Source organism: Myotis myotis, unplaced genomic scaffold (assembly GCF_014108235.1).
Source record: "Myotis myotis isolate mMyoMyo1 unplaced genomic scaffold, mMyoMyo1.p scaffold_m19_p_11, whole genome shotgun sequence".
In the NCBI taxonomy this organism is placed as follows: Eukaryota; Metazoa; Chordata; class Mammalia; order Chiroptera; family Vespertilionidae; genus Myotis; species Myotis myotis.
In genome coordinates, this window is record NW_023416315.1 from 57,280,993 (window position 1) to 57,301,708 (window position 20,716).

At 39.7% G+C, this 20,716-nt stretch overlaps 1 protein-coding gene across 1 annotated transcript in view; it reads left to right on the top strand.

Moving 5' to 3' along the window:
- Window positions 1-1,002: 1,002 nt before the first annotated feature.
- MTPN (myotrophin) overlaps window positions 1,003-20,716 on the top strand; it is a 52,401-nt gene continuing 32,687 nt past the window's right edge. The window contains exon 1 of the mRNA XM_036328576.1: window positions 1,003-1,333. Within this exon, the coding sequence (XP_036184469.1) occupies window positions 1,262-1,333 (72 nt within the window). The 5' untranslated portion in view covers window positions 1,003-1,261. The remainder of the gene's footprint in view (window positions 1,334-20,716) is intronic.

Sequence of the window (20,716 nt, forward strand, 5' to 3'; positions counted from 1 at the left end):
TTTTCATTGTTACAAATTGAACATAATTAAAGCATAGTGATTAATCACAAAAACAATATGTAATTATATATGTGTTTTCTGATGGTCTTAGGCGACCTCTGTGAAAGGGTCGCGACCCACAGGTTGAGAACCGCTGCTGTATGGTCATATGTGTATATCTGGATCATTATGTTTGAAGCATAATTCCCCTGGTTTCTGTGCCTTGAGGTACTAGAGACAAATTCTAGGAAGAATAGACTGGCTTCACTAGACCAGTCTTGAAGCTTCAAATCCTTAAAAACAAATGAGCATAAAATATTAAAAATGCAATTGTACAGGACAGTTAGGTTTGCTGTGTCCTATGGCACCAAACTGAAGTCCTAGTCATTGACATAACTGCTGTCAGGGAGATGAACAAAGTTTTCCTCCAACACACACTAAAGTTTTTCCCTCCACAGAAATTATACATAGTATTGACATGCTAAATACACAGTAAGTATTAAAGAGTTCCTTGAGCACAGGAATTAGTTTATTTCCTCTCTCTCTCTCTCTCTCTCTCTCTCTTTTTTACTATATCCAAGCAGTCTTAGGAGCCCAAGAGATGCTGGCAGCCCAGAAGAGAGGGAGAGAAAGAAAAGAAAGAGGAGAGAGAATTAAACAGTTCTACTGGAGACTTTCAGGTGAGCAAGATGCCTTCCAAGTTTTTCTGTTGTTTTTACTTTTTCTCATTTATGCTGTGCAGGAACGTCCTGATCCCATCAGAAACACTCTTAACTCTCCCTTCACTCTCACTCTGGATTCCTGTCCTCTGATGCCTGGCCTCCTGACCCGCCCCCGCCTCCCTTCACCCCTCTCTTCCTCTCCCCGCCTCCCCTCCCCTCCTGCTCCCCCCACCTCCCGCTCCCGGCTGCGGGCCTAGACACCGCGCCTGCGCACACAGGTGGCTCCGCCGCGGCCCTGGGGCGGGGTCCCAAAGCGCTAGGAGGGAAAAAGGAAGAGGAAGTTGTGGGAGGGCCCTAGTTGGGAGTGAACCGGAAGTGTAAGCGCCCCGGCTGCTCCTCGGCCAGGCGGAACCTGCTCTGTTGGGCCCTGTGGCTGCAAAAGAACTTTCTCCCGCCCCAACTGTCGCTCGGGCCAACTGCCTCGCCCGCCCGGCAGCCTCCCCCGCCTGCTCTTCTCTCCGCGCGGCGCGGCCCGTCTCCCTCTCGCCCGGCAGTACCCGCTCGCTCTGCCGCCGCCTCCTCGCCTTCTGCCCGGCCCGGCGGCCCGCCCCGCTGCAGTGATGTGCGACAAGGAGTTCATGTGGGCCCTGAAGAACGGAGACCTGGATGAGGTGAAGGACTATGTGGCCAAGGTGAGCGGGCGCCGGGTGGCGGGGGTGGGATGGAGCGGAGGCTGAGGAGGCCGCCGGGAGCGGGGCTGGCGGGGGTGGGGAGGTGGGGGGGAGAGGCGGCCGGGATGGAGGTGGCGCCGGGGAGAGGCCGGCGGGCAGCGTCGTGGCTGAAAGGAGGGTCGGGATCGCCGGGGCGTTCCGGGCCGGGGAGCTGCGGGGGCCGCGGGGCGCCCGGGGCTCGCCTGGCCCTGGGGGAGGGGAGGCGTGGTACTCGGCGCTCAGCCTCCATGCCGAGCACGGACCATTGGCGTCTGGCCCTCCTCCCAGCCGGAGTTACTGAAATCTTTCTTTGAATGAAGTAGTTCTCCATCTTGAACCTGCCCTTGGCTGAATGAAGTGACTAAGTGATTAGGGTGGGCAAACTTTTTGACTCGAGGGCCACAGTGGGTTCTTAAACTGGACCGGAGGGCCGGACCAAAAGCATGGATGGAGTGTTTGTGTGAACTAATATAAATTCAAAGTAAACATCATTACATAAAAGGGTACGGTCTTTTTTTTCAATAGTTTTATTCATTTCAAACGGGCCGTAGTTTGCCCACGGCTGGATCAGAAGGACTTTATTTTCCCCCTTCTTTAACCGTGGGCCGTTAATGAATTTAACGTCTTAAGTGACCGTGAAAAAAAAAACCACACACACACACACACACACACACACACACAGGGTACCAGAAATAGCAATGGTTAAACTTAGGAAACTTGGTGTCGCGTCACCATGGAGGCTGAGCTCTGGGTGTGGCCTTTTCCTCTCCCCCCTCTACAGCAGATGCCTAATTTGCTTCAAGTGGGAAGGCTTTCGGCCGTGTTTAAGATACCTGAGTAGTTTTCAGACCAGCACGTTAACTTTGTTCCCCCTTCGTGGCTCCGTCTGAAATGCTGACACGTGTGACCAGCAGTCATGCAGTTTTCATCACAGGTGTGGCCGAGGGTGAGGTCACGCTGAAGACCGTTAATCCCCAAACTAAACTCAAGACGCAGAACAGAGTCCGCGTTGTGGTGGATGGTAACATGCTACGCGGGCCTGCCCTGGGACCCTGAAAGTGTGCCTTTTAATTATGGGAGAGCTTACGCATGTGATTCTGGTAGGGTGGTCGTTTGAGAAGACATCTCCCGAAAGGAAAAGTCTCATTTTATTACTAAACCGCGGGGGGCATCTTGCTCCCCGGAAAGCGTGAGAACCCAGAGCTGATGTTAGTTCCTCAGAGGGCCTGACCACTCACTCACTCACTCACTCACTCACTCACGTGGTGCTTGCTGTGCTTTTGCTTCGGAGACCTGCTCGGAAGCAAGCAGGTGGGAGCGGGGTTTGCTCTCCAACTTGTAGGATTGTGCAGGGTAGACTACGGATAGTGTTTACCCTCCTCCCCACTCCACCTTGGCCTGTGTGCACGCAGCTTAGCTGTTGTTTGCAGTGGGTTTTTAGGACACTGTCCACCGCCTTCTCAGGCTTACCGGGTGTTTCCATGTAAAATTAAAGGGGGGAGATTGCTTGGAACACCTCCCTCTGCGGTGCACTTTCCAGGGGTGGATACTGCCGTCCTCTGGAAGTGAGTGGGCTTTTGTTTTTGTGTTGTTGTTGTGGAACCTTGAAATATGAAAAGTTGGTAAGTACTGAGCTTACCGTTACAAAACATGACACAATTTATGTAGCGTCTTCCTGACACTTTGTTTATGTTACCGTCCTTGTCAACCTTGTGAAGTAAGTCCTTTCATTAGTTCCATTTTACAGATAAGATTCCTGAGATGCAGGGCACTTAAGAAAAATAAATTCAAAGTTACAGAAATTAAAATAATGATGAAGCAAGAACTGCTGACTCCAAAACGTAGCCTCTTTAACTGCTCCATGCATCCTCTCACAATCTAAAGTGTATTTGCAAAGCTTCTGATACCAAGGTTCCTAGAAGGACATTCCCAAGGCCCATGTCCAGGCAGATAAATTGTACATAGAGTTGTCAATCACACAAACACACTTACCAAAAAAAAATGTGTGCCAATAACAAGGGATTCACTTATTTTCGGTTTTTTAAGTTAGGTCATTATGTTCAGTTTGATTTGGGCTTTTTCCTAATGCTACCTTACTGCCTACTTTCGTTCACAAAAAAGACTTGCATGAAAAGGAGGATAGACATTCAAAGAAAAGTAAAAGGAAGTTTTACTTTTAATCCAAAGAACTTGTTATCCAAAAAGGTTGGACTATAGTGTAATCCTATAAACAGATTATTGAGTTTTTTCCTTTCTTAGTTTTTTTCCCAATATGGTTTTATTGATTTCAGAGAGAAGGAGAGAAAGATAGAAACATCAATGATGAGGGAGAATCATTGATCAGCTGCCTCCTGCACACCGCCTACTGGGGACTGACATCATAACCCAGGCATATGCCTTGACCTGAAGTGATTTCCTGATCTGGTTCATGGTTGGTGCTCAACCACTGAGCCATACCAGCCAGGCATCCTTTCTTAGTTTTTATTGAGTAACTTGAGTCTCTTAAAATATTTCTTGCTTTGTTTATGAAACATAACAAAAAAAACAACCAACCAAAACCTAGCTCTTCAGTTTTTACTGACTGAGCTCCCTTTCCATACCTATTCACTCTCAAGTCCTTAGAGCAGGGGTGGGGAACCTTTTTTCCTCGAAAGTCCATTTGGATATTCATAAAATCATTCGTGGACCATACAAAATTATCAACCTAATAATTAGCCTGCTATATTTGGTCAAACATTTCATTAACTCACGTTACCATAATGCCTTGGCTGGACCAGACCAAATGATTTCCCGGGCCTTATACAGCCCTGGGGCTGGACGTTCCCCACCCCTGCCTTCGAACATGGTTTCTCCTGCTCAGAGCCATCTTCCCTGCTTTTCATCGACTGACCCTTTTTATCTACCAATTAACGAACACTTGTTACCATCTTCTGAGTTTATGTAGTGTGCATTTATCGGAGTTCTATGCAAAGGAATTCTGTTTTAAAAAGTTGAACTTGTCTAGTTTTCCTCCTAAGGGGTTAAGAGCCTTTAAAATACTCTCCTCTGTTCTCTTGTGAAGCTCTCTCATTATTAAGTGAAATATTTTAATAGGCCCCCTTTTTAAAACTAATACTTTTAAAAAATCAATAATTGTATTTTTCTACCTGCTTCTGACTTCTATACAGAAATGTAAAGTATGGATAGGCATAAGTTGTTGGTTTGGGGTGAGTTCCTGAACTCTGATAAATCGGTTCAGAATTCCCAAACCATTGAAAATTGTATAGTTCTAAATGGAAAAAGGAAAACAGCATAGAAAGACAAATGTTGATTACTTCCTATTAAATGTTCATCGGTAACATTAAAACAGTACCTGAAACATTTTGGCTTTTTGACTGACCCAGAGATCATATTTAGTTAACTTATTGGTCCGAGGGACTTTGATGGGAAAGAAGTTAGACACAGTGCTTGGCAAACTTAAGCATCTTTATTCAGCAGACTATATGGAAAAGCTATCATACTTTTAAAGTAGTATGCGAGTAATAAATAACATCAACACAAAATTTAGTTTATCCAATTGGAAGAGGAGTGAAAGTCAGCAATAATAGATATTATTCATAGCCCTATTTTCAATTTATATGCTTCCTCTGAGTGACATTTTTGCCTTCATCTTCCATTTCTGCCCTTATATTAATTTCTCCCATTGGAATTAATTCAGCTCTTAACCTGAGCTCCAGAATGGATAGTTCTTTTCGATAAATTCCAAATTGAGGGTTCATTTTCTTTTCAAAAATTATTTCTGTGGGCTCCATTTTGACTAATGCCATCATGACCCAACCATTTGCCCAAACTAGAAATTGGGGGGTATTTTCCAAAATTTCTGAGTGTTATCAAGACTATCTTCTTAGTCTTTCTCATTCACTCCTTATTCCCCATCCTTATTGCTATTATTTTACATTAGTTGTTGTCTCTTTCCTGCCTGGACTGTATTTTCCTTGACTAATTTTCCCCTCCCTGGTCAATTCTCACATTTTAGCTGGAACAATCTCTCTACAGTGTAAATCTGGGCATGTTATCTTTTCAGCCAATCTCCTTCACTCCCTTAAAATTATTTTGTGAACCCCGCCCCCCTCCCCCCTTTTTTTAATGGTCAACTCCTCCTTAGTTTGGCTGTTCCAACCTGGCCTGTTCCTGCCTCTGTAAACTCTCCTTCAGACTCTGCCATGGTGTTTCTTGTATGTCTTTATATGTGCAGTCATCCTCCTTGACCAAGCTGGCTCACCTCAGTCCATAACCCCCAACCTGGTGAGCTTCTGTTTATCCTCTTAGCTAAGTATCACCTCTTCCAGAAAACATTTGGACTTCTAATGGTGTGCTACTTCTTTTAGTGTTTCACTTAGCAAATTGCTATGATTTTGTTTGCATGTCTGTTTTCAGTTAGGCTCGAGCTTCTGGAGGGTAGATGTTACATTCTTTTTCATGTCTGTATCCCCAGTATAGTGCCAAGGAATTTCACACATTAAAAGCATATGTTCCAAATAAATTCTTTTTATTCATCACTTAGCTACAGTTACAACATACTTCATTAGTTATATAATGATAATTACCATTAACAGGATGACTTATGTGCCAGGTACTATAAAGTGCTCTCCGAGATTTTTACCTAAGTTTTCATTTGCCTATTACCACAGCATTTCAATATAGGTAATAGTATTCCCATTTTAAGGATGAAGAGATTTAAGGATTGAATTTAGAGAAATTAAGTAATTTAACAAGGTCACTAACTAAGTAGCACAACAGGGATTTAAACCCTGAGCAGTCTGAATTTACAGCCCATATATTTTTTACCATTATCAGTCTACCTTGAAATGGTTATCTGGTTTCTTAGCTCATGGAAGGTTAGAATCAGCATTAAAAAAATGAGAAGAGCTTACAAGAGGCAGGCAAGTTATCTCTGACTATGAATGAAAAGTAGAAAAATGGTCATAATCAAACACTTTTTAATGCAACTATTTGAAAATAATTAGCATAGAGACAACAGCTCTGTAAACTTTAAATCTCATCAGAGGCTGTCTTTGCTCAAGATGTGTCTAGAAAGAGATTATTTTATAGCTTATGGAAACTTTTTTGTATTTATAGTCACTCATAATTTTGGGTTATAGTTTGCAATTGTGATTCTATACAGTACAGAAAAAGTCAAAATTGTGTCTATTTGCCTTAGGAAGAAATAAGTAGTACAGTAGTATTGTGACCTGTTCGGAATGCTTTAAATTAAATAAATAGCACTCTTTGAAAAAAGTATCGTCTTAAAATTTTATCGATTTGAGCCCTGTGATAGTATGCACAGGTATAATATCATCTATCACATCAGCCCATAAGCATGATCCCATTTTAGAGACGAAGAGACTAAGACAAAGATTAAATAACTTGCCTGAGGTCATAAAGCTCTTGAGTAGTGAAGCAGAGATTTTAACTCAGTTTCTCTGACTTCAAAGCTTCTTGCTATTACACTTCAAACCACTGATCTTCATTTCTCAATAATGCTAGGTAACTCAGGGATTGCTATATAATTGAGTACGTGTTAAAAAGTAATCATGCAGGATGGTAATTATCGATTGAGACTACTTAGAGGTGAGCTTTGTGGAAAATTTTGAGGCTCTAGCTCACTTATAGGTGAGTGCTTATGAGTGTATTGATAAGTAATCCCAGATAATCTCCATTAGGTCTGATATATGTACTCTTGTTTATAATGTGCTTCTATTTCACTTGCTGTGAAATACTATACATCAGGTCTCTTAACTTCCCTTTCTCTGTGGTTTCCTTTCCCTCTCCAGCCCCCATTCTAATTACATCTGCCCTTGACACTCCAATAGGTTTGAAAAGCAACAAGGGTGCACCCTGTGAAAGGTAGGCTCTCTTGAACCAGAATAAAGTGTCAACTCTAATCTTTAGAAATTGCAAGACTTACTGGCATCACTTTTCATTTCGTAATAAAATAGGCAATTTAAAAGGGGCCCTGATTCAATCTAATTTGCAATTATTAGTTTTATGAAATTTCCTTTTTTTAAAAAAAAATTATCAGTTTCTATAGCAGGGCTGGTGACCCAGTCAACAAATATATCAGCTTGTATAAGATATAGATGCCCTCAATAGATATAGAAAGGTTAATATAGATACTTTCCTTCTATTAGTTTTTTACTCTTTTTTTCTTTGAATATAAAAGAAAGGCTTTTTTTTTTTATATTGGAAGGCAAATGTTCACTCAGATGTCATAGGCTGTTTATAGTGTTTTTCTTTGAGATTTTTATTTTCCTTTGAGATTTTTAAACATTATCCTTACACTAGTACAGACAGAGGTGTAATAAAGCTGATTTATATTATAAATATAATATATGCTTATTGCCTAAAAGATAAAGCTAAATTGAATAAAGTGAAACTAGTGTTCCATTGCCCATTCCCCTTACCCAGGTGGTATCTTTCTTTAAAATATAAAACTTGTAGGTATTTTTAAGACACGTAAAAGAAGATAAAAATTGGCCCATGATTCTACTATTTAGTTAATTCCTAGTAATTTTAAAGGATGAAATTAAATTAATTTAGATACAGATTAAAAAATGCAACACCTATGATTCTATTGCCCAGTCCCTGTGAATAAAGGAGCCATTCTTAACAGGTTCACAAAACTAATTTCAGGAAGAGATAGAAAATTCACTTATTCTTTAGTCTATTTAAAAAAAATCTGTGCATATTTCTGCACTTTGCTTTTTTAAATGCCTTAATAATACATCTTAGGTTGCACAGTGAAATTTATTTATCTGCCACCTCCTATCTATTATTTATTTATTAAAATATATTTTTATTGATTTCAGAGAGGAAGAGAGAGATATAAAACATCGATATATAGAAAATCCTAAGCGACTGGCCAACCTGTAGCTATGACCCACACTGACCACCAGGGGGCAGACAATCAGGAGCTGCCGAGCTGCGGTGACTTGGAAGCTGCGGTTCTCGGGTGACGCACTTGGAACCAGAGAGGAGGGAGCTCGATTTTGGGGTGTGTCACCCAAGAACCATCCTCTCGTAGTCTGGGACCCCTTGGAGGATGTTGGAGAGCCGGTTTCGGCCTGATCCCCACAGGCTAGGCCAAGAGACCCCCACCGGTGCACGAATCCGTGCACCAGGCCTATGGTCAATGATAAGAGAGTATCATTGATTGGTTGCCTCCTGCACTTCCCCTCCCACTCACCCCCTACCCTCCACTCCCCACTGGGGAATGAGCTTGAAACCCAGGCATGTGTCCTGACCAGGAATGGAACTGTGACCTCCCGGTTCATAGGTTGACCCTCAACCACTGAGCCACACTGGCCAGGCTGCCCCCTCCTTTTTAATGGTACATGGCATTCCATTTTATGGATAATTTATTTAACTAGTGCTCTATGATAAACATTTCGTTTCTAGCTTATTTTTGTAATTAAATTGTGTTATAGTTACTACCTTTGTGTATATATATATATATTCCTTGACAACTTTGAGACTTTATCTGTATTACCCTCCTGATGAGTTTTATCAACTTGGGCACATATGAGCAGTGCATGAGACTGAGCATTCCCTCAAACATTGACAGCACTAGGCATCATTACATTCTTTAGTTCTTGCCATTTGAATAGGTGGAAAATGATGTTTTGCTTCAATTTGAATTTCTTTAATAAGGAAATTGATATCTTATTAAAAACTTCATAAGCATTTGTAGTCTTTCCCCCAATTTCTTGTTTATATATTTTGTTTATCTTTCTACTAGGAAATTGGTTGTTGCTTTTTATTGATTTGTATGGGTTATTTACAAATTAAGGGAACTCGTTTTTTTATCATATACTTAGCAAATATTTTTCTATTTGTGTCTTGACTTCATCTGTTTTGTCATAGTTGTTCTACAACAGACTTTACCTTTAATGTGGTTAAATATATCATGTTTTCCCCCTTTTGTGACCTGGATTTTTGTGTCCTGTTTACATAAACCTGTTTTTCTCTATAAGATTACAAAAAAAAAAAATTTGGTCTTATAGAACTTCTGGTGGTTTTTTTCCATTTTTTGTATTTTAGACATTTGATACTTGTGTTATTTATTTTTAAGTAAGGCGTGAAATAGTAATATAATTTGTGTATTTTTAACAGTTTTCACACCATTTATTGTATAACTAGTGGCCCAGTGCACGAAATTCATGCATATTAAAAGATAACTAATTAGAGTAAATATTTTAATATTGCTATTTGCCCTTTCTCTATCATAGAAGTGTCTGGCCGGTCCCACCCACATTGGGCAACACCAAGACCCGGCCGGCACCACCCCCATTAAGCCCTGCCAGGCGGGGGACACAGCCTCACGTCTCTTGGCTCCGGCGCTGTGTCGGGGGCGGGGGGGCACCACCTCAGGTCCCCTGCCCTGGCGTGATGACCATTTGCATATTAGCTCTTTATTATATACTAGAGGCCCAGTGCATGAATTCATGCAGGGGTGGGTCCCTCTGCCTGGCCGGCTATTGGGGCTGATCAGGGCCATTGGGCCAGCTGGCCAGGGGGAGGGGCCACAGGATGTTGGCTATGGGAGCACACTGACCACCAGGGGGCAGCTCCTGCATTGAGCATCTGCCCCCTGGTGGTCAGTGCACATCATAGCAGCTGGTTGTTCAGTTGTTTGGTTGCTTAGGCTTTTATATATATATATAGATGATTTCTGCTAATCTGAACTGTTATCTTTATCATGAATAGAATTCTATTATGTGCTTGGATTTCTTATTTTATATCCATATTAAACTGTTTTAATGATTTTAACTTTATATGTTTTAATATGGGATAGAGCCACTATTTCTTTTATATTCTCTCTAGAATTTTTGCAGGTGGGTCCTCTAAATTTTTTCCCTTTTTTCTCTTGTCTCAGGAAAAGTATGAGGATTGTTTGGACCTACCTCACATTTAACTCATATATCTTCATAAGCATAAAACTTTTTTTCTTGAATGTTAGCATCATGTGATCTGAAGAACATAATATATTAGCTTGTAATTCTCTATGAAGTATCTTAGGATAGGAAGATATGGTGTAGTGTGGGAATATTTTATATACATAAAAATATTTGAAACAGAAATGGTCAGATCTTAAAAATGTTTAGATAATTAAAAGTTATTTTATGGTATTACATCAAAGGCCTCCTTGTAATGAGAAATAACTGCCAAAAGTAAATTTTTTTGCAACTGTGTCTTTACTTTAGTTGGTCCTTTAACAACGTGAAGTTTAGGGTCTCCAACCCCCACACAGTTGAAAATTCATGTATAACCTTTTATTCTCCTAAAACTTAACTATAGTTGTCTCTCAGTGTCTATAGCAGCCGTGGGCAAACTACGGCCCTCGGGCCGGATACGGCCCGTTTGAAATGAATAAAACTAAAAAAAAAAAAAAAAGACCGCACCCTTTTATGTAATGATGTTTACTTTGAATTTATATTAGTTCACACAAACACTCCATCCATGCTTTTGTTCCGGCCCTCTGGTCCAGTTTAAGAACTCATTGTAGCCCTCGAGTCAAAAAGTTTGCCCACCCCTGGTCTATAGGGATTGGTTCCAGATACCAAAATCTTCAGATGCGTTATATAAAATCACGCAAAACAGTGCATATAGTTGGCCCTCCGCATCAGTGGATTCCCAACCTTAGATCAAAAACAATGTTTTCAATCCACAGTTGGTGGAATCCGCAGGTGCAAAATCCAGGGAGATGGAGGGCTGATTATACATTTATTTTAAAAATTTGTGTAAGAGTGAACCTGCTTTGTTTAAACCTGTGTTTTTCAAGGGTCAGCTATATATATAAATAGTTATGATTAGCTAAGAAACTTGATTTGTTTTTTTAAGTCCACAAAACATTACCAAAGTGGAGAGGAACTGTGATTCCTGAAATCATGAGAGAAGAAATCAAAACATAAGAAAATGAAGGGGCAAAAAGTCATGTGACCTTAAAGTTCCAGGAGCTTATACAATAATTAATACGTATAAATGCAACCTCAAGCTTCATGAAAAGTTTATTTGCTCTACTTTTCTGTCATTTAAAAAGTCAGATACATGTGTGGAAAGATTTCTGTTTGATTATTCTAAATAATAAAGGCATAATATGCAAATTGACTGAACAGAGGAATGACCAGTTGGTGGGGGGTGGGGCCAGCGAGCAGGCGGTGTCAGGCCAGCCAAGGCATGTGCCAGTGGGCAGAGGGAGGGGTGATGGGGGTGGCGCCTTCTCTTGATTGGCCCGGCCACCTCCTGCAGAGGGAGGCCTGCAGCACCACCCCTATCCCCTGATAGCCTGCCTGGTCTCGCGCCTAAGCCATCATTCGGACATCCCATGAAGGCTCCCAGACTGAGAGGGCACAGGTCAGGCTGAGGAACCCCCCACCCCTGAGTTTACGAATTTTTGTGCACCAGGCCTCTAGTATAAAATAATGAACATTTTAATACTTAGGTCAAAACTCTTGGTTATTTGAAAAATTAGCCAAAAAAAGGGGGTTATCTCAATAATAAAAGGCCTGTGGCCCTAACGCCGTAATGACCACCCAGAGGTGCATTGATGGGTCTTGTGGCACGAAAGGTCTGGGGTCCTGCTCCCACAGCGACGCGGCGCCCTGTACTCTGGGGTTCCGCCCGCCGGCGCAGCAGGTCTGCGGTCTCGCGCGATTTTGCGCCTGGACCCCTAGTAGATAATAAACTTTACCCATAGTATAATTGAAGCTAACAACACTGTCCTTTAAGAATTTAAAAGTGCATTATTGGTGAAACCATAGTGTAGAGCTTAAATGTATTGGCTTTGGAATTAAATCCTCCAGCTTTGGCTCTCTTAATAAGTGTATCACTTTGAGTTGAGCTAGTTAACTGCTCAGAACTTGAGTTTCTTCAGTTGGAAAAAATGAAGGTAATAATAATAAACTGTACCATTTTCCCTCACATGTAGTGAATGCTAATAAATAATAGCCAGTTACTGATATATAGTAATCATAAATTTGTTTAGAAGCAGAACTGCTTAAAAGATCATCTAATTCAACTGCCATATATTGTAAATAAGGAAAAATTAGATGTTAAAGCCTTGACCAGGATCATACTGCTAATTGGGACTAGGACTTTAATTCAGTTTTCATGAACCTGAACAGATGCTTTTCACATCACAATATGTTTTTTTCTTATGAAATATGTTATACTAGCTATTGCCTCTATTGGAATATTCTTTTTTTTGCCCCACTCCTATCTGCTTGGTAAAATCCTGCTTATTTTTAAAGATTTTGTTCTGCATGGCATATCCTGACTGTGCAGTGAATCCCTCATTTATGCCAGCGTGGTATCTAATGTAAAGCTTTCCTGTTGTTTTTATGTTCTAGTGTAGAGTTACTTAAACTTGAGAACTATGGGCTCCAGACTTTCCTGGCAAGTCACTAGACTTGAATTTGAAAAACAGTGGCTTAAGAAACTCAAATCTGTGGAATATGTATTTTTGTGTGTGTTTTTACGACTTGTAATTGATTTTTAGAGAGAGAGCAAAGGAGAGGGAGAGAGAGAAAAAAAATACTGATGTGAGAAAGAAACATTGATCAGCTGCCTCCTGCACAGCTCTTACGAGTGTATGCCCTGACCAGGAATCGAACCAGCAACCTTTCAGTGCACGGGATGATGCCCAGTCAGCTGAGCCATACCAACCAGGGCATATGTCTTTTGTTCTTCATGGCTGTTTTTTGTTTGTTTGTTTTTAAGTGCATGTACAGATGTGGATCACTTGTTTCCATTTAAATATGAGAACAGTGCCTTTCAGTAGTCTCTGACAACTCAGAGACTCTCTCCCCATAATATTCCAACATATCTTGGCTTAAGATAGTGTTTGTGGTGGGACATCTGTCTTTTGGGAAGTGGGCGTTTCCCAGCATTTGAAATCCCTCCCTGAATTTGAGGAGCTCCCTGGTAAATAGGGAACTCCTCAAATTCATGAATGGATCTTGGTGAAGTGCAAGGCCTGGCTCCTACCATGGCAAAGCCAAAAAAGGCAAATAAATGGCTTTCTCCTGCCTACACTTAGGAAATGGGCCCGTAACCCACACATAGCTAATTGGGTGCTTTTATCTGGAGCTAATACAAAGACTCAAACACAGTAAAGGCTGTAGTGGGTGCAATAAAACATCATTTCCAAAAGCAGAAGTAGTGGGGTGCCCATTGTAGCATCGCTTCTGTGCCCGCGTCATTCTTGTGACAGATTTTGATTTTCTTTCTTTTAAACTTCCTTGGTCTTACTCATTTACTGAGCCTAGTTCTTCAACCTTCCCAGCAATTTAGAGAGCTACCTTTAACATTGGGGGGGGCGGAGGGATATTACATTTCTGTTCATCAATATGAATTGGTTACTGTTCTTATACTTAAGAACCCCGTATTAATTTTTAAAAAATATTTTTATTGATTTCAGAGAGGAAGGGAGAGGGGGGGAGAGAGAGAGAGAGAGAGAAACATCAATGAGAGAGAATCATTGATTGGCTGCCTCCTGCACTCCCCACACTGGGGATCGAGCCCACAACCCTGGCATGTGCCCTTGACCAGAATCAAACCTGGGACCCTTCAGTCTGCAGGCTGATGCTCTATCCCCTGAGACAAACTGGCCAGGGCCCATACTAATTTTTACCTATCTCCCCTATGAGCTTTTTGAAGATATAAATTAGTTTTGTATTCCCAATATTTATCACATTGTCTCTTATCTGCCATATAGTTTAGTTAAATTTAGGTTGAATTGGTAGTTATAGAAATTAACCCTTCTTTTGTTGTTTTCAATGTTGTTTTACCATATACCTCTTTGTTGTAACAAATGTTCTTAGTATAAATGATGTGCCATTGAACTTTATCCAACTTTTCCACATTGTTACAATAGTTGTAGAATACAGTTTTAACAACAGTTGTATAAATATTAACACCAGCTTTCAGTTGTAATTCTCATGGCCAACATTTTAGAATTTCTTTTTTTTTCTTCTTTTTTTTTTTTCAGTTGTCAAATGATCTTTAATTGAAATATTTTCCTTTGTAGTTACGAACTAGCTGGGCATTTCACTGCACCACTATTGATGTCATCTATGATATGGTGAGGGGTGAGGGTGGTGGCCATCAGCATTGCAGTCCACCGAGAGCAATCCTCAGGATCTCTTTAATGGTTCCAGAAAGTTCTCTAGCTAAACATCAGTGTGCTGTATCTATTGAGCAGTGTTGACCATCTCATCAAAAGTTATATTTTCACTGTGCTTAATGTTGGGTTTGTTTTGCTTCTTTTATGTCTCTTGGCAGTTCTTCGATGGTCAGGGCAGAGACAGAAGGTACTACCTCAGTCTGGACCTGCATGTTCTGAATGATTAGTTTCACTCTAATAATCAGACCCTTACAATCACTGGTTGCTTTGGCAGTGTCATCACCAACCTCTTTTGGAGACAGACCCAGGGCTCCCTAGGGCCAGGGCCGACTGAGGTACCCGCCAGTGCACCTCAGGTATATGACTTTGATCTCTTGGGGTCCAACTTCTGTGGCATGGTGGAAGTGGCTGGTGTCAGATGAACCTGGATTCGGGATGACCAAAGAAAGTTGCATCTAAGCTGCCTCCAAGCTGAAAGCTCATTTTAGAATTTCAATTAATAATTTTTAAAACCATATAGTCTCAGTGAAAGTAAAGTTAGTCTTTATGCTTGTTCCTTTGTGAAGAATAAGAATCATCAGTGCTTTTAATTGTTATTAATGAATAAATTATTTAAAATGCTACTCAATGCCACATTACTTACAAGAATATGGAGCCGTAGCCAGTTTGGCTCAGTGGATAGAGTGTCGGCCCTAGGACTGGAGGGTCGTGGATTCTGTTCCAGTCAAAGGCACATACCTTGGTTCTTGGTTGTAGGCTCAATCACAACCCTAGTCCCATGATCAGGGTGCATGCAGGGGGCAACCAATCAATGTATCTCTCTCTCACATCGATGTTTCTCTATCTGTGTCTCCCCCCACCCCCCTTCCACTCTCTCTAAAAATCAATGGGAAAATATCCTCACCAAGAGGTGAGGATTAACCATGTGATCATCAACCCAATCCAACTGAAAGCGTTCTAGCTGCAAACTTAGAAAATAGATGCTATGTAAACAAATGAGCATGTCTGTGTTCAGTAACACTTGATTTACAAAAACAGATGTCAGGTTGGATTGGGCCAGTGGGTCCTCTGTTTGCTCACTTCTGCATAACATTGAAGTTGCAAAAACTGGGTTATCTAATTTCTTTTCCCCTTGAGTTCTTGAGATAAAAAATAATTTAAATTGTATGAGCTAATACAAGACTTATTTTGGGGATCAGCATTTCCAAAAGACTGATTCAGAAACCTTTATGTTTAAAATATACTGATCTGTCATAGAAAGCCATGTATGGATAGGGAAGAGAAAGAGAGAGGTTGAATGAAGATCTCTAAAAAAAAAGAAAGAAAGAAAGAAAAAGAAAAGCATAAAATCTCTTCAGTAAATTTGAAATTTAGGGAAGAGGCCTAGATTATTTTGAAGTTAGGAATTGTTGCAGAATTTTTTTCTCCCCAGCCCTAGTGTCAGTCCTGAAACTCAGCTTGATTTCCAACTCCAGAAGTGAAAGAGAAGTCAGTTAGCACGGTTTTCACTGGTTCATTAATAATTCATTCACCTAATATCATTTGAGCACCTACAGTGCCTTCCACTGTATTCAGTAGCCATGGAAATACAATAATGAATAATTCTTCTGAGAATAAGTTTTCTTCGGTAGGTTAAGTTAAAGGATGTATAGAGCAAACAAATAAAATAGTTGTATGGTTTCTGAATAAATCATTTCTCTATTTAATGGATAACATGATTAAAACTTAGAAGCAACTATACAGCTGTGTTAAGAAAACATATAACTATATAAAAAGAATAGACTAAATGAACAAATAAACTGATGAACAAAAATAGATCCAGAGCATCAAACAGACTGTCAAACCTCAGAGGGAAGGCTGGGGAGGGTGAGAGAGGGGAAGTGTAAGATCAACCAAAGGATTTGTATGCATACATATAAGCATAACCCATGGACACAGACAGTAGCGGGGTGAGGGCATGTGCTGGGGGGTGGGAGCTGCCAAGGAGAGGTCAATGAGGGAAAAAGGAGACATATGTATTACTTTAAACAACAAAAAATTTAAATTAAAAAAAAATAGACTATTTGTAAGAGCCAAGAAAAAGTCACAAATGGTTAAAGTATAAAGGAGCATCAATACCAAATCAAATTCAGATGAAAATTTTATATTATTTATTTTTAATATATTTTTATTGATTTCAGAGAGGAAGGGAGATGGAGAGATAAACATCAATGATGAGAGAGAGAAGTATTAATTGGCTGCCTCCTGCAAGCCCCCTAGTGGGGATCAATCTCACAACCCAGGCATGTGCCCTAACCGGAATCGAACCATGACCTCCAGGTTCATAAGTCGATGCTCAACCACTGAGCTACACCAGCCGGGCAGAAATTTTAATAGGAGAGTCAATGCCAAATGAAATACCAAATTCCAAATGAAAGGTAATGAAAATTGAGTGTTTTCTCATTGAATACTCTTTGAGTACTTACTCTATGCCAGATATGGCCCTACATATAAATTAATATACATATAGATATGCATATAATTTAATTCTCACAACTACCCAGGTAGGCTTTCTCTCCATTTTATAGTTTGGGAAATAGAAATTAAGTATCTTGCTTGAGATCCTACAGCCAAGGAATGGAAAGATAGGATTTTATCTGACTCATTCCAGAACTGTGTTATATTCAATCATTTGCATTGAAATGTTTCAGAACCACAAATGAAATACCGAGATTTAAAAAAATTGAAGATTAAGTATTATAGTAGATAAAGCAGAGACTGAATTAGCAAAAGATAAGGAAGAACATGCAAGTTTATTTGTTTAAGAAATGTTTTTATTGATTTTTATTTTTTAGGGAGAGGAAGGGAGAGGAGAGGGGGAGAGATCAAGAAACATCAATGTGAGAGGGAAACATCACAGCACCTTGACCAGGGTTCATGCCCTGACCAGGAATCGAAATTGCAACCTTTTGGTGCACACGACAGTGCTCAATCAACTGAGCCACACTGGCCAGGTCAAGAATAACAAGTTTGAACTGATAGATAGAAATAGAAGTTTTCTGAACTGAGAAGATCCAAGATTAGAAATAGAGGGTCTCCATACTTCTATTTAAATATTAGTAAACACAGATGAGGAGCAAGACACATGCTAGCTAAAATGATTAAATACAATTTTTTTTTAACTTGTAAACTTTTGGGCAAAATAACAGATTCAAGGAGTAAAATTGACTTACCTTTAGGTTATTTTCCACTCAATAGATTGCCATAGAAATCACATCAGAAACTTGAGGGTTGAATTTTTCTTTCCCTTTCTCCTTCTCCTCTTTTGCTTCCCCCCTTCCTCTTTTCCCATTCCTACTCTCTCATGGGTTTATTTACAGATATAGCCTTTAGGAATGTAAACTGTTGGATCAGAACTTGAGATATTTCCCAGGCTACATAAGATATTAGGAATAAATTTCAACTGTGGAGCCATGAATTATTTTCTTGACAAATGAAGCTACTTTTTGTTCATATTAGTCTTTTGTCCAAATTGAAATTCTATTACAGTGTTTTGAGTGGATTTTCTTAATTTCAGTAGTTTTTCTTTATATAAATATATGTTTTTGGTTAAATTAAAAAATTTTAACTTTATACCATCAATAGAAAAATTATTCAAATACTTCACTATTTTCAGTTAAAAAATGTCTAAGACTAATTGCTTTTAAACTTTCAAAGAAGAAAAATAAAGTATGCATTTAATAAGTAAAACAGTTATATAGAACTAATTTAAATCACTAGAGTAGTTATTTTGGGAGGGAGGGGAAGCTTAAGTTAAAGTTCTATGTAGATGTATAGATGGGGAAATATACCACAAGATTTGGGGCCTTAACTATTATGATTTCCATTTAAAAACTTTTTTGTTTTTAAGAAAAGTAGATGCTTAACACTTTTTATTGCTTAAAAATACAAAGAGGTATGCATTACTTTTGCTCTTTAAATTTTCCCTAGCTCACATTTTTTTTCTTTGATTTCCGTTAGTTCTGTGTGATATTGGTAAGTGAAAATAAGCCTATTATTTGTGTATGTATTTTTAGACCTTGAGTAGTCCTAGGTTAAGAATCCCAGAAACAGAAATACGTAATTATATGTATAATTGTGTTTAAAACACAGCATTTTGTTTTATTTTGCAGTTTTTATTCTTAATATATATGCTTTGCTGTGATTTTTTTTTTCTTTTTGCTAGAGTCTCATCCATCACTACCATTCATGTGTGTCTTGTAGTAATTTTGTTAGTGAAAAAATAACCCTCAATTGGGAACATGTCTGACATGACGTTTGTTTAAGGTGATCACTTTGGTCGGGATCAGCCCAGTATGGATTTTGGGGGGGGGGGGGGGGTTTAATTTCAGGGAGGAAGGGAAAAGAAGAGAGAGATAGAAACGTCAGTGATGAGAGAGAATCACTGAATGGCTGCCTCCTGCACTCCCCCTATTGGGGATCGAGCTCAGAACCTGGGCATGTGCCCTTCTGGATCATAGGTCAAACCTCAACCACTGAGGCACACTGCCGGGCCCATATGGATTTTAACCACAATAAGAAACTATTCTTCAGAACACATTTTAAGTGTTTTATGAGCATACATTATGTTTATTAAGTACATACTCATTAAATGAGTGATTGTTACACTCATTACTTTGAAATAGATTCATATCTATAACTGAGAGTTGAATGCATTTATTAAGACAGACCTTTCATATTAACTTTGTAGAAAACAGAGTAACAGCAAGTGGATTTTATACTTCTTAGACCTTCTGCCTTTTATGTTGTGCCATCCGTTTGTTTTTTCTGTATTATAAAGCTCCAGATAAAGTATTACCACCTTTCTTGCTTACTTTGCTCCTCAGTAGTAGTAACATAGTAGAATCCATCACTGTGTTGTAATTTAGAATTCTGGTACTGTTTTACCCACTCATGCCACCAGTGCAATAATATGATTCTTTTGGCAAAGTTATATCCTAAGGTAAGGACTTTTACCCTTTAGGGCCTGGGTAGAGAGCAGGGCAGAGGGAGGATTATAGAAAAGGAAGGACCATAGCATTCATTTGATTCTCAAAAGGATTTGTTATTTTAAGAAATATGAAACATTGCCCCCCCCCTTTTTTTTTTTTTTTTGAGTGAAAGCAATTTTATTACAGAAAAACTCCGTGCTGCAGGGAGGGGAACCAAGTTGGTTGCCCTAAACACTGCAGTCTTAAGGAATTCTGAATTTTAAGTGGTGAAAGGTAATACTTAGCTGTAACTGAATTATTGGGGACACTGAGTCAACTATATAGAGTTTGTTAAATTTAATAGTTTTGCTGCATTCTACTCTGTCAGTTATCCAGTATTAATTTACTTGCAGTACAAAATGGTCATACATATGCTAATTTAGTCTCCTGTTTTGTTAAGTAGCTTTTGAGGACACTGGTTTCTTGTGACAGTACAGTATGTACTTATGCCTTAGAACTCAGTTGCAGCAACCTGTACATATCTTGGAGATCAAAGGAAGAGAATTGTTTCTTTTTGCTGGAAGAATGGCTTAAAGTTCTCTGCGGGAATCAGATGACCATTTCATTTAGAAGTAGTATATAAAGAATGCTATCCCATCTGAATGTTTATTATTCAAAGGAACCAATGTTGTGTAATAGAGTCCTGTAAGAAGTACTGGATCTAGTAAATATATAGTGATTCAAATAATAATGTCGTGATACAGATAAAGCAAACCAAAGATCTAATACATGCTCTGTGTTATGAAATAAACATAACAATAATGATATTCTAATGGTCACCATTTAATGTTAGATTATTTGCTGAGTACTTCGTCTACATTTGCTCATTGAATTGTCATAAAATTTTGATTTTAAAAAAAGATATCTTGAAAGATTGTTTCTGCAGATGATGTAAATAAAGAAATTCAAGTAACTTGCTGAGGGTAACCAAGCTAGTAAATGGCAAAGCCAGGATTTGTCTTTAGATTTGTTAGATTCCAAAAACCACTCTTGATTCCATTATATGAACACTAGAGGCCCGGTGCACAAAAATTTGTGTACTTGGGGGGGGGCGGGGGCCTCAGCCCGGCCTGTGCCCTCTCCCAGTCTGGGACCCCTCGGAGGATGACCACCTGCTGGCTTAGGCCCAATCCCTCAGGGATTGGGCCTAAGCTGGCAATCAGACATCCCTTTGGCAGCCTGGGAGCCCTCGGG